At 41.0% G+C, this 12,893-nt stretch overlaps 1 protein-coding gene across 1 annotated transcript in view; it reads left to right on the top strand.

The window, feature by feature from the left end:
* Nucleotides 1–12,893, top strand: part of pxdn (peroxidasin) — a 55,536-nt gene that overhangs the window by 24,316 nt on the left and 18,327 nt on the right. Inside the window, exons 6-11 of the mRNA XM_026301517.2 lie at nucleotides 6,327–6,398; nucleotides 7,411–7,580; nucleotides 9,672–9,789; nucleotides 10,046–10,215; nucleotides 10,827–11,099; nucleotides 11,527–11,802. Coding sequence (XP_026157302.1) covers nucleotides 6,327–6,398; nucleotides 7,411–7,580; nucleotides 9,672–9,789; nucleotides 10,046–10,215; nucleotides 10,827–11,099; nucleotides 11,527–11,802 — 1,079 coding nt within the window. The remainder of the gene's footprint in view (nucleotides 1–6,326; nucleotides 6,399–7,410; nucleotides 7,581–9,671; nucleotides 9,790–10,045; nucleotides 10,216–10,826; nucleotides 11,100–11,526; nucleotides 11,803–12,893) is intronic.

Genomic DNA, 12,893 nt, shown 5'->3' with positions numbered 1-12,893 from the left:
TCACAGGATCTGTTGGAGCCTATCCCAGCTCTCTTTGGGTGAAAGGCAGGGGTACACCCTGGACAGGTCACCAGTCCATCACAGAGGACAAATACAGAGTAACACACATATGCTAAAAGTACAATTTAAGTATGAAACAATATATTTGTCTTTCACTTGGGAAGCTATTCCTCCTGAAATTGCAAAACAAATACATCAATATTATGTATAACGCAAGAATGCTTAATTATACTTAATTTTACAAAGCATTTCTTAATCAAAAACTTAAGTACAAGTATAGACCAAATACACTTAGATGCTTCTGTATACTTGTCAATATAAGCCATGTATACTTACTGTAAGAATAAGGTACAGGCTGAATATTCTTCAATTTTTCTGTGTACTTGTCAGTATAAGCCAAGTACACCTGGGTATAATTTTAATTAGTTTATCTCTGATATGTACATACAAAGTAACCTCGAAGTATCCCATATCCTATCCTATAAATCCTATTTTAAATTTAAATTAAGTATACTAATAGCACACTTCAAATATCCAACAGAGTTATGTATCAGCAGATACAAACAAAAATCTGACATCCCAATTCAATTCAATTTTATTTGTATAGCGCCAAATCACAATACAAATCATCTCAAGGCACTTTACAAAAACTAAAACTAAAAACCCAACAATTCCCTTATGAGCAAGCACTTGGCGACAGTGGAGAGGAAAAAACTCCCTTTAATGGAAGAAAAAAAAACCTCCAGCAGAACCGGGCTCAGTTTGGGCGGCCATCTGCCTCGACCGGTTGGGGTGAGTGGATAGAGCAGAGAGAAAAGAACAGCAACAATAAACAACAAATAGACACTGCAAGTTGGTGGGGCCAGTAACTGCACATCAGCGATAAACAGCTCCAGGACCAGGGACACCTGCAGAAGGTACAGAGAGAGAGAGAGAGAGGGAGGGAGAGAGCACAAACTAGGGTAGAGAGAGAGCACAAGGTTAGTAACATTCAATGGTGGAATATACATGAGGTGGGAGAGAAGAGGGGGGGAGAGGGGGTTAGGGTAGGGGAGCTCAGTGCACCGATGGTCCTCGGGCAGTCTAGGCCTATAGCAGCATAACTAAGGGATGGTTCAGGGTTGCCTGAAGCCAGCCGTAACTATATGCTTTGTCAAAGAGGAAGGTTTTAAGTCTAGCCTTAAAAGTACAGAGAGTGTCTGCCTCCTGAACCCAGGCTGAGAGCTGGTTCCACAGGAGAGGAGCTTGATAGCTAAAGGCTCTGCCTCCCATTCTGCTTTTGAGAACTCTGGGAACCACAAGTAGGCCTGCACTCTGAGAGCGAAGTGGTCTATTGGGATAATATGGTACTATGAGGTCTTTAAGGTATGAAGGAGCTTGATTATGAAGGGATTTGTATGTGAGAAGAAGGATTTTAAATTCTATTCTATATTTTACAGGGAGCCAATGAAGAGAAGCCAATATAGGAGAAATATGATCTCTCTTGCTAGTTCCTGTCAGGACTCTGGCTGCGGCATTCTGGATTAATTGGAGGCTTTTTATTAAGATATTAGGACATCCAGATAGTAATGAGTTACAGTAATCTAGCCTTGAGGAAACAAATGCATGGACTAGTTTTTCTGCATCATTTTGAGACAGGATGTTCCTAATTTTGGAAATGTTGCGCAGGTGAAAGAATGCAGTTCTAGAAATTTGTTTTATGTGTGAGTTAAAGGACATGTCCTGGTCAAAAATAACTCCAAGGTTTTTTACAGTAGTGCTGGAGGCCAGGGCTATGCCATCTAGAGTAGCTATAATTTTAGAAAAGTTATTTCTGAGATTTTTAGGCCCAAATATAATGACTTCTGTTTTCTCCGAGTTTAAAAGTAAAAAGTTACTGGTCATCCAAGCCTTTATGTCAGTTAGACAGGCTTGAAGTCTGGTTAACTGGTTTGTGTTAACAGGTTTAATAGATAGATATAACTGAGTGTCATCCGCATAGCAGTGGTAATTAATAGAGTGCTTCCTAATGATATATCCTAAAGGAAGCATGTACAGGGTGAACAGAATCGGTCCTAGCACAGAACCTTGTGGAACTCCATAACTAACTTTTGTTCGTGTGGAAGGTTCATCATGGACATGAACAAACTGGAATCTGTCCGATAAATAGGATTGGAACCACTTTAACGCTGTTCCTCTGATACCAATCACATGCTCCAGTCTCTGTAATAAGATGTTGTGGTCAATGGTGTCGAATGCTGCACTAAGGTCTAGGAGGACAAGTATCGAAACAAGTCCATTATCTGAGGCTAAGAGAAGATCGTTGGTAACTTTCAACAGTGCTGTTTCTGTACTATGATGTGCTCTAAATCCTGATTGGAAATCTTCAAATAGTTAATTCCTGTGTAAGTGGTCTGATAGCTGCTTAGCAACAGCTTTTTCTAGGATTTTAGAAATAAATGGCAGGTTGGATATTGGTCTATAATTAGCCAAGACACCTGGATCAAGACTAGGCTTTTTGAGTAAAGGTTTGATTACTGCAGTCTTAAAGGCCTGTGGTACGTAGCCTGATACTAGAGATAAATTTACCAAGTCCAATAAAGATGAGTTCATTAATGGCAGGGTGCCTTTAAGCAGTCTAGTCGGGATGGGGTCCAAGAGACACGTTGATGATTTCGATGAAGCAACTACTGATGTAAATTCAGAGAGATCTATAGGAGAGAAGCAGTCTAAACATAACTGAGGTCCTACAGATGATTCAAGAGCTACTGTAGTAAAAGATTCATTTATTGCAGGTATAGGAAGCATCTGCTGAATTTTATCTGTAATAGTTGTGATTTTATTTGTAAAGAAACTCATAAATTCATCACTGCTGAGAGCTAAGGGAACACTGGGCTCAACGGAGCTGTGACTTTTTGTCAGCCTGGCTACAGTGCTGAAAAGAAACCTGGGATTGTTCTTATTTTCCTCTATTAGTGATGAATAGTATGCAGTTCTGGCTTTACGGAGAGCTTTTTTATATGTTAGTAGACTGTTTTTCCAGGCTAGAAAAATTTCCTCTAAGTTTGTGGAACGCCACTTCCTTTCCAGCCTTCGTGATGCCTGCTTTAAGGTACAAACATGTAAATTATACCATGGGGCTAGTCTTCTCTGAATCACTAACTTCTTTTTCAGAGGGGCTACAGAATCAAGCGTTTCACGCAGTGAGGTTACAGTACTGTCAACAACATGATCAATTTGGTAGGGAGTAGGATTAAGGCAGCTGCCCTCCACTATGTTTATACTTGGCATAGATGCAAATAAAGATGGAATCATTTTCTTAAATTTATTAACAGCGTTGTCGGATAAACATCTGCTGTAGTGGAATTTTCTTCCAGACGCTGCATGATCCATCATTTTAAATTCGAAAGTTATTAAAGAATGATCTGACAAAACAGGATTTGGGGGAAAAATTATTAGATGTTCAATTTCGATGCCATAGGTCAGAACAAGATCAAGGGTGTGATTAAAACAGTGGGTGGGTTTATTAACGTTTTGAATGAAACCAATTGAATCTAATATAGAATTAAATGCAATGCTGAGGCTGTTATTTTCAACATCTACATGAATGTTAAAATCTCCCACTATAATGACTTTATCTGATCTAAGCACTAAATCAGACAGGAAGTCAGGGAATTCAGTTAAAAACTCTGAGTAAGGAACAGGTGGACGGTACAAAATGACAAGTAGAACTGGTTTTTGTGTTTTCCAGTTTGTATGTGAGAGACTAAGAGTGAGGCTCTCAAATGAGTTATAACTGTTCTGAGGATGAAAGTTTAATAATAAGTTTGACTGGAAGATTGCAGCTACTCCTCCACCTCGACCTGTGCTTCGAGGAACATGATAATTTTTATGACTGAGGGGGGTTGATTCATTCAGACTGACATATTCATCCTGCTGTAACCAGGTTTCAGTAAGATAAAGTAAGTCAATTTGGTGATCAGTTATCAAATCATTTACTAACAGAGATTTAGAAGAAAGGGACCTAATATTTAATAATCCACATTTGACAGTTCTGTTTTTCTGTTCAATAAGAGGAGTGGTCTTAATTTTTATTAAGTTTTTATGAATAACTCCTCTTCTGTTAACTTCTGATTTGTTTGATTTATATGTTCGAGGGGCAGACACAGTCTCTATGTGGTTTGAAGGGGGCGGCGGCTCTAAGGAAACTGCAGAGAAGCGTTTTAGACTGAGTCTCTGCATCCCGGTCCCCACCCTGGATTGTCAGGCTTTAGGTCGGCTAAGAAACTCGGCCAAATTCCTAGAGATGAGAGCTGCACCATTCAAAGTGGGATGGATGCCATCTCTCGCTATCAGACCGGGTTTTCCCCAGAAAGTGGCCCAATTGTCTATGAAGCCCACATCGTTTGCTGGACACCACCTAGACAGCCAGCGACGGAACGACGACATGCGGCTAAACATGTCATCGCTGGTCAGATTGGGGAGGGGTCCAGAGAAAACTACGGAGTCCGACATTAATTTAGCAAAGTTACACCCCGACTCAACATTAATTTTAGTGACCTCCGATTGGCGTAATCGGGTGTCATTGCTGCCGACGTGAATAACAATTTTTCCATATTTACGATTAGCCTTAGCAAGCAGCTTAAGATTTGACTCTCTGGCCCCAGGAAACATTTGACTATGGTCGCTGGTGTCTCTAGCTTCACGTTCCTGACTATGGAATCGCCAATTATCAGAGTCGGTTTCTCAGCGGGTGTGTCGCTGAGCGGGGAAAATCTATTAGAAACGTGAACAGGCAGGTGATGAGCCGTGGACTTCTGCTTAGGAGTATGTTTCCGTCGGACCGTCGCCCAGGCTAATTCTCCGGGCTGCTCCGGAGCTGCCCTTGGACCGCTAACAGACCCTGAGCTCGGTGGCTCCACACCAGCTAACGGGGCTAAGCTAGCTGGCTTTTGTTCGAAGGTGCGGAGCCGCGCTTCCAAATCAGTGATCCTCGCCTCCTATGCTAACAGAACCTTACACTTAATACAGGTATCATTATCACTAAAGGAGGCAGAGGAATAACTAAACATGTGGCACACCGAGCAGGAGAGAGAGAGAGAGGGAGAGGCCATGTTAGCTAAGCTAACTAGCTAGCTAAGCTAACCGGTAGGCCAATGAGCGCTAAGTCAGGAAATAGCAACAAACACCGGTCAAAACAGAAAGGTACCCGACCAGCACCGGAATGCAGCAGCCAGTGAACCGTTCAAAGTCTAGCCGGTTCCCAGGTGTGCCAAACCACAGCTAGTCTGCCGCCAGTCTGCAGACGAACCACACAACACGACACGCCTGCAAGACAAAAGTGATTCGCTTACCCGGATGTTCAGCTACTCACCTCACCTTTTGGAGTGGAAAGTATTCCAAATATTCACTAAAACTCCAGATGACCTTATTTGCTACTTGTATGTTTGCCCTGTGAAATCTAGGATCTATCAATTTATTGTTTTGTAAAATTCTGGGGTCACAGGATCTGCTGGTCATAATATCACAGGTAGTATGGGTATATCCGTTCTGCTCATTGTACCATAATGATTCATATGCACTCTATTTGTCTATTCACTACCTTTGAAAGCTCTTGATGTGAACTTTCCTGACAGCATGCAGATATAGTGCAACATCTGCTTCAAAAACTCTCCACCAGATGTTTAAGAGTTGAAGACGGTCTTGTTAAATTCCAGTCTCACAGTGCTTGTTTATAGGCCAGTGGCTGCCAAGTGTATCCATACTTTGTTGTCTCAGGAATAGAGTGACAAGATCATGGGACACCTTCAAACAAATAAATACATACAGAAAATTAAAAAAAATAAAATTCCCAGGTGCACACTGAGTGTCGAGACTGCATTTCTGAATATCAGTTTCCAACAGGTTAGGTTAAGATGAAGTACAGCATCAAAGATTATCTTGATTTCCAGTTACCAAAGGGTGAATAGTGCTGTGGGATACAGAGCAATACATTAACAGGATTTTTTTGATGGGTGTTTTTAGCCAAGGAATACAAGTCTCAAGGGTTATAAAGTTGAGCCACCATAGCCTGTCTGGGAAGATGATCATATTTTGTTCTCCCTTTTGGAAAATTAAATATCAACTAAATCTTGTCCTCAACTTTTATTTAAGATATTCATCATTGTTAGCTTGGTAAATTAATTTTATAATTGTTATTTTTCTATTGTTTATTCATTCAAATGATACAAATTCCTCAAATTTGAGTAACTATTTATAGATCAACCTGCAGCTTTGGGTACAGGGTCACACTGTGTGGCTCTAGATAGCTTTACATTGATAACTCAGTTTTTCTCTCTCTCTCTCAGGTTTTTGCACAACAACAGAATTACCCAACTAGTCCCAGGAACCTTCTCTCATCTTCAAGCCATGAAGAGACTGTAAGTGAAAAAGCCCCTAACAACCACTGAAACAGCTGTGTGAGAATGAATGTATATTGCAGATTGTTTTCTGTAGTTTACCCCCATGATACCCAGTATCAAGTGGGGCTTGTTTGTCAGTTAAATGCCATGTAACCACACAACACTGTTCTCACGCTTCTTTGGCTGTGAGATGGTTTCTATCACAAGGCTCACTGCCCAGTCCTTTCTGTAGTTGAGCTTTTCTCTCTTTTAGTCAGCTGGACTCAACATGGGAAAGGACTGTGTAGGGTGGAGTATAATGAGAAAAGCAAAGAAAATTAAATTTCTACTATCTGTCTTGCACAAAAGAGCATTAATTTTCCATGGAATGTGAGAACCTGGGGTCTTACAGGCTAACTTTTTCCAATACAGCTGTAAACTCCATTTTTCTCCAACCAACAAACACAGGAACAATAAGCTGTTTGGCCTCTTTCCATTGTTTTCTTCTCTCTTGTCTCAGTCTTTTATAAACTTGTTAGTTTATAGGCCAGAGAATCTTTCATTATGGCATCAGTGATATAGGATATATGAGTAAAAAAAGATTACTTAGTCTTAAAGGGTTAAATGTGGCTAAAATCTAACTTTTTAGCAATATACTTTTCTTCTAAACTACGAGCTTCACAAATGGCCTCACAAACATAAAACGTTACCAGCTACATTTTCTGCAAAACATGTAGTGGATAATCGATACATTCTGGTAGAACTGACAGCTGAATCTGTTCCTAGAAGGCATGGCCAGGCAAAGAGAGTTTCCATGGCAGAAAGAGACTGTCCTCCAATATCATCTTGTTTAGCCCCACTGTTTGGACTGAGTGGAGCTAGGACTGCTCATGCCAGACCAATTATAGTTCAGAAACAAGAGGATTTGCCCAGCACTGCTGCATGCACAACTCTGCAGTAAAATGTTTTTTACTCTATGCTCATGTTTGTATTACATGCCCATTCTCATTTGCTCTGTGTAAATGTGTTTGTGCACATTGTGTGTATTCAGGCGGCTTGATTCCAATGCGTTAAACTGTGACTGTGAGCTGCTGTGGCTGGCTGACCTGCTGAAGCAGTATGCTGAGTCGGGCAATGCCCAGGCTGCTGCCACCTGCGACTACCCCAGCCGCCTGCAGGGCAGATCAGTGGCAACACTCACTCCTGAGGAACTCAACTGTGGTAACAGAGAAAAACACCCTCCATACTAAACATGGTGTTTCTAGACAGAACAAGACTAGGCCTTTGTTATTGAAAGCCATCTTATTGAAAGTAATTAAGTTCTACATTGGGGCAACTTTTGAAACCAAGAGGAAATCACTTCTAGGCAAGTATACATGACCCCTTACACACAAGCTTACACATCTTATTTTTCAGTGCCAAGAAGACTTAGTCTATATTGCAAACCTCCAGTGTTCTTGCTTGCAGATAGTATGTAAGCTTAGTCAACCTGTCTCATGCATACACAGCCACAGAGCCACAGAGATGTTGCCTCTCTGTGTCTGAGGTCTATAGCCATGCATCTATTATTTCTGGTCTAGGTAAAATGTCATTCAGGATCCCTGAATTTGGCATCTGTCAGACAGTTTGAAACCGACGGGTTGAATCATGAAACTTGATATGACTTTTCCACCCTTCAACAAAGAGAAATATGAATAAAATAATGTTGCTTTTTTTAGAACTGCATCATTTACGTAATAAGAAAATAATGGTGTACAAAAGAGATTGGAAGGAAGTGAATGCAAGTAAAGGATAATTTAGTTGTTATACTTGACCTAAAATCTGCCTTTAAAAGCATCAAATCCTCTTTAAACGTGCTGTAAAAAGTGAGGGAAATGACTGTGGTCGAGAGATGTGGTTTCAAATATTTCTAACAACATTTTGGCAGGTCCTTTTTTTCTGCCAAGAAAACTACTAAAATCCATTGTTATCACCATTCATCTAAAATGACATGCAGAAGGAAAGTACAAATCTTTTGTGGCCATTTTTAAACATTTTGAAGAGTGGTTGTTATCTATTCAAAGAATATTATGGAAGCATGGGATTTAGTGTATAGATTTTAATTTTTTTTTTTTTTTTTAAATATTACAAGTAAGAAAGTCCAGCCTCTGTGAACTGCTAAATATAATCATTGCAGCCTCCACATAACTTTAGTTTTGTTGAGAAATAGCTACATATTATGTATGTATGTATTTTAAATGGTGATGACATTGCTCTGGTCATCAGAGTTTCTTTCACAGTTTGTCTCCTACTGTTGTAATCGTCCTCTGAGAAATGGGCTTTCTAAACTTTGCAAACTGTGTAGTTATGTACCTTTTGACCTCTGTTAGCCAGAATTTGATATTTTTAAGATCTCTCAGGAAAATCTGTGGAATGCTTCTGCCCACTGCTTGTTTTTTTCCAGAGCACCCTGGATAAACACAGACATGAGCCATGTTTTACTTCACATAAGACACAGATGAGGCAGGAAAAAAGATGGATGGCAACTCTTGAGATGTCACACATGCACAACTGTAATCCAAACACAGATTCAGAGAAGGTTCCACAAAAAACAGAAATGGCAAAAATACGCCACCTATCAAATCTGCAAAGGGCTCTCCTTCAAATTAGCTCCACACAACTTGTGTCAGCAATCACACAACTGCATGTGATTAGAAGGAATCCCTCTGCCACAACTTGGCAAGGAACTACTATCCTGGGGGAAAAAAGGGATTTTTTTTTTTCTAAATTGACTGTAAGTTTGACAGACGGTAACAAAATAGTTTAGTGTCTGAACGGAGGGTTCACTTGAGCCAGAGACAAACATCTCTTCCTGCATACTTAATTCTGTGTGAAAAGCTTCAGGGTCAGTGAAGGCAGTAGGAAAAAATATTGACACATGGGCATGTCAAGTCTGTTTTTAAACCAGCTTGAAGAATCCTGACTATCCTTGAATTTTTATAGTGCTTTGAGATCTGACAATGTTTCTTTATATTCCTTACCTCAGCATGTGTGTGTAAATATACATAGTGTATACTTATGACTCCTTGTGTAAGAATAATATTTGAACAAAGATTTAGGGTGATCTGTATTGTTGTTGACCTATCAACACTTAAGGGTAATGCACTCAAGGCAGTTTGAATTAATGAATTTCCCTCTGGGTTGTTTTGTGTTTGCAGTGGCACACTGAGATAGACTTATCTGCTCAGCATGCAGGCACATCCATATGAATACACATATATTAAAACTGTTTTTAGTTATCTTCCAATCATCCTGTCTGACTTCCTCCTCTAGAGGTACCCCGGATCACCTCAGAGCCCCACGATGTTGATGTTACATTGGGGAACACGGTCTACTTCACCTGCAGGGCTGAAGGTAACCCTAAACCACAGATCATCTGGCTAAGGAACAAGTAAGACACTTAATGTTATGGCCATCTTAAGTAACAAAAGACTTGACACTGCACTGACTGTTTTTAAGCTAGTTTCACCTTTACATTAATTTAATACATAAAATTGACAATTAAAAACCTACTGAATTCTGACATTTACTTTTTTAAAATGTTGGGGTTATGTAATAATAGTAGTCTTATGATTTGATTGTATACACTTGCTGCTTCACGTTTACTCAGTTATGGTGTGTCTTTATGCCCCCCCCCCTCCCGGCAGCAACGCACTGAACATGCGTGATGACAGTCGTCTGAACCTGCTGGAAGATGGGACTTTAATGATCCAGGACACCAGGGAGACAGATCAGGGAGTCTACCAATGCATGGCAAAAAATGTGGCTGGGGAGGTCAAGACTTCACAGGTCACACTGCGATATTTCGGATCCCCCTGTAAGTTGCTAGTTTTAACCTTAACCTCTGCTTATCACAGGTAACTTATTAATTGCTAAAACTGCATTATGCAATATTTTATGTTGAAATCTCAACTGTTCACATTTAGCAGGAAGTGAAAAAATTACCTAGCTTCAAGCTACTGATTTTTTTTTTTTTTCATGACACGTCCTGTATTTCTACATCTCTTGCGATCGGGAAACACTTTTGGGTTGACAGGAGTAAGCAGAAATTGGAATGAGACATTCTGAGTGAGTGAGTTCTTGTGGTTTCAGTATGTGATGATGTTTGGGGGGGGGGGGGGACTACAGCAAGGTGTCTGTGCTCTGGGTAGCAGAGAGGTTACCTACAGAGTTCAGCAGGTCAAATAACTGCAATCTTTCACTGAGCTGTGCGCAAAGACTGTTGTCTTTCTTGTAAAATTGTCTTCTTCTGTCTCTGTTGCTCCTGTCTTCTGCCTAATACACAGTCACTATGGTATATAAGTCGCATTTTTCATTATACTAATAAAAGTATACATTAGCCTATAAAGAGCATAGGCCAGGAATAATAACAAGCAGAAATGCATTACTGAATTAACGCCTTTCCTACATTGCCCCCCTCTTATCCAGCACGACCAAGTTTTGTTATCCAGCCCCAGAACACCGAGGTACTGGTGGGGGAGAGTGTGACCCTGGAGTGCAGTGCCACGGGCCAGCCGCAGCCTCGGGTCTCTTGGACAAAGGGGGACCGGACGCCGCTGCCCAGCGATGCTCGCATCACCATCACCCCGTCCGGAGGACTTTATATCCAGAATGTGGTGCAGGCTGATGGAGGACAATATACCTGTTTTGCCTCCAATAATGTTGATACCATTCATGCTACAGCTTATATCATTGTACAAGGTAGGAAACAGAAAGTTTTTCTACATTAGGTGAGTTTATTAAGAAAGATTTAATGCTATGAATGGTTAATGGAAGATTTTCTTAGTATGATATTATGTATCGTTCCCTGAGTGAAGTTTTCACTGGGTGAGTTCCTGTGATTTCTGAGTCTCCCTTTTCTCACCTCATTATAAAGAGCAGTAAAAGGCATTAAGCCACTGCACTTCTCAAAAACCAAATATGTTTACATCCATTATTGTGTCTAATGATCACTCATTTTGACAGTTGGTACAAATTCTACAAATTTTTTGTATTGCTCAAAATACCAGTTAAGTTTTATTTTATCCACTTCACATATAATGTCCTCAGCCTGCCATGTTAAGTAAAGGTCTCTATGCATTTCATTAATTTCATTCAAAATAGGCTTCTGTTTTCTTTCTGCCCACAGCGACCCCCCAGTTCACAGTCACACCACAGGACCAGTCAGTCTTGGAGGGTCACACAGTGGACTTTCCCTGTGAGGCAACCGGGTACCCTCAGCCAGTAATTGCTTGGACACGGGGGGGCAGTCCACTACCCCTGGACCGTCGTCATGTGGTCCTATCTTCTGGTGTTCTCCGCATCACTCGGGTGGCACCCCATGATGAGGGCCAGTATGAGTGCCAAGCTGTCAGCCCTGTGGGGACTGTGCGCACTGCTGTGCAGCTCAGCATCCAGCAGAGAGGTGAGGGTGTAGGGACACTTTAATGATTGTAGCTGACCACAAACTGAGTTGATAGATGGTTTGGTTTTGGTTTTACTATAGACTCCAGGATACGTTTATATGTACAGTGGGTACGGAAAGTATTCAGACCCCTTTAAAATTTTCACTCTTTGTGTCATTGCAGCCATTGGCCAAAATCAAAAAAGTTCATTTTATTTCTCATTAATGTACACTCAGCACCCCATCTTGACAGAAAAAAACAGAAATGAAAAAATTTTTGCAAATTTATTAAAAAAGAAAAACTGAAATATCACATGGTCATAAGTATTCAGACCCTTTGCAGTGACACTCATATTTAACTCACATGCTGTCCATTTCTTCTGATCCTCCTTGAGATGGTTCTGCTCCTTCATTGGAGTCCAGCTGTGTTTAATTAAACTGATTGGACTTGATTAGGAAGGGCACACACCTGTCTATATAAGACCTTACAGCTCACAGTGCATGTCAGAGCAAATGAGAATCATGAGGTCAAAGGAACTGCCCAAGGAGCTCAGAGACAGAATTGTGGCAAGGCACAGATCTGGCCAAGGTTACAAAAGAATTTCTGCAGCACTCAAGGTTCCTAAGAGCACAGTGGCCTCCATAATCCTCAAATGGAAAAAGTTTGGGACGACCAGAACTCTTCCTAGACCTGGCCGTCCAGCCAAACTGAGCAACAGTGGGAGAAGAGCCTTGGTGAGAGAGGTAAAGAAGAACCCAAAGATCACTGTGGCTGAGCTCCAGAGATGCAGTAGGGAGATGGGAGAAAGTTCCACAAAGTCAACTATCACTGCAGCCCTCCACCAGTTGGGGCTTTATGGCAGAGTGGCCCGACGGAAGCCTCTCCACAGTGCAAGACACATGAAAGCCCGCATAGAGTTTGCCAAAAAACACATGAAGGACTCCCAGACCATGAGAAATAAGATTCTCTGGTCTGATGAGACCAAGATTGAACTTTTTGGCGTTAATTCTAAGCGGTATGTGTGGAGAAAACCAGGCACTGCTCATCACCTGCCCAATACAATCCCTACAGTGAAACATGGTGGTGGGAGCATCCTGTTGTGGGGGTGTTT

The sequence above is a fragment of the Mastacembelus armatus genome, chromosome 22, assembly GCF_900324485.2.
Source record: "Mastacembelus armatus chromosome 22, fMasArm1.2, whole genome shotgun sequence".
NCBI lineage: Eukaryota > Metazoa > Chordata > Actinopteri > Synbranchiformes > Mastacembelidae > Mastacembelus > Mastacembelus armatus.
This window is presented reverse-complemented; position numbering and strand designations above follow the sequence as displayed.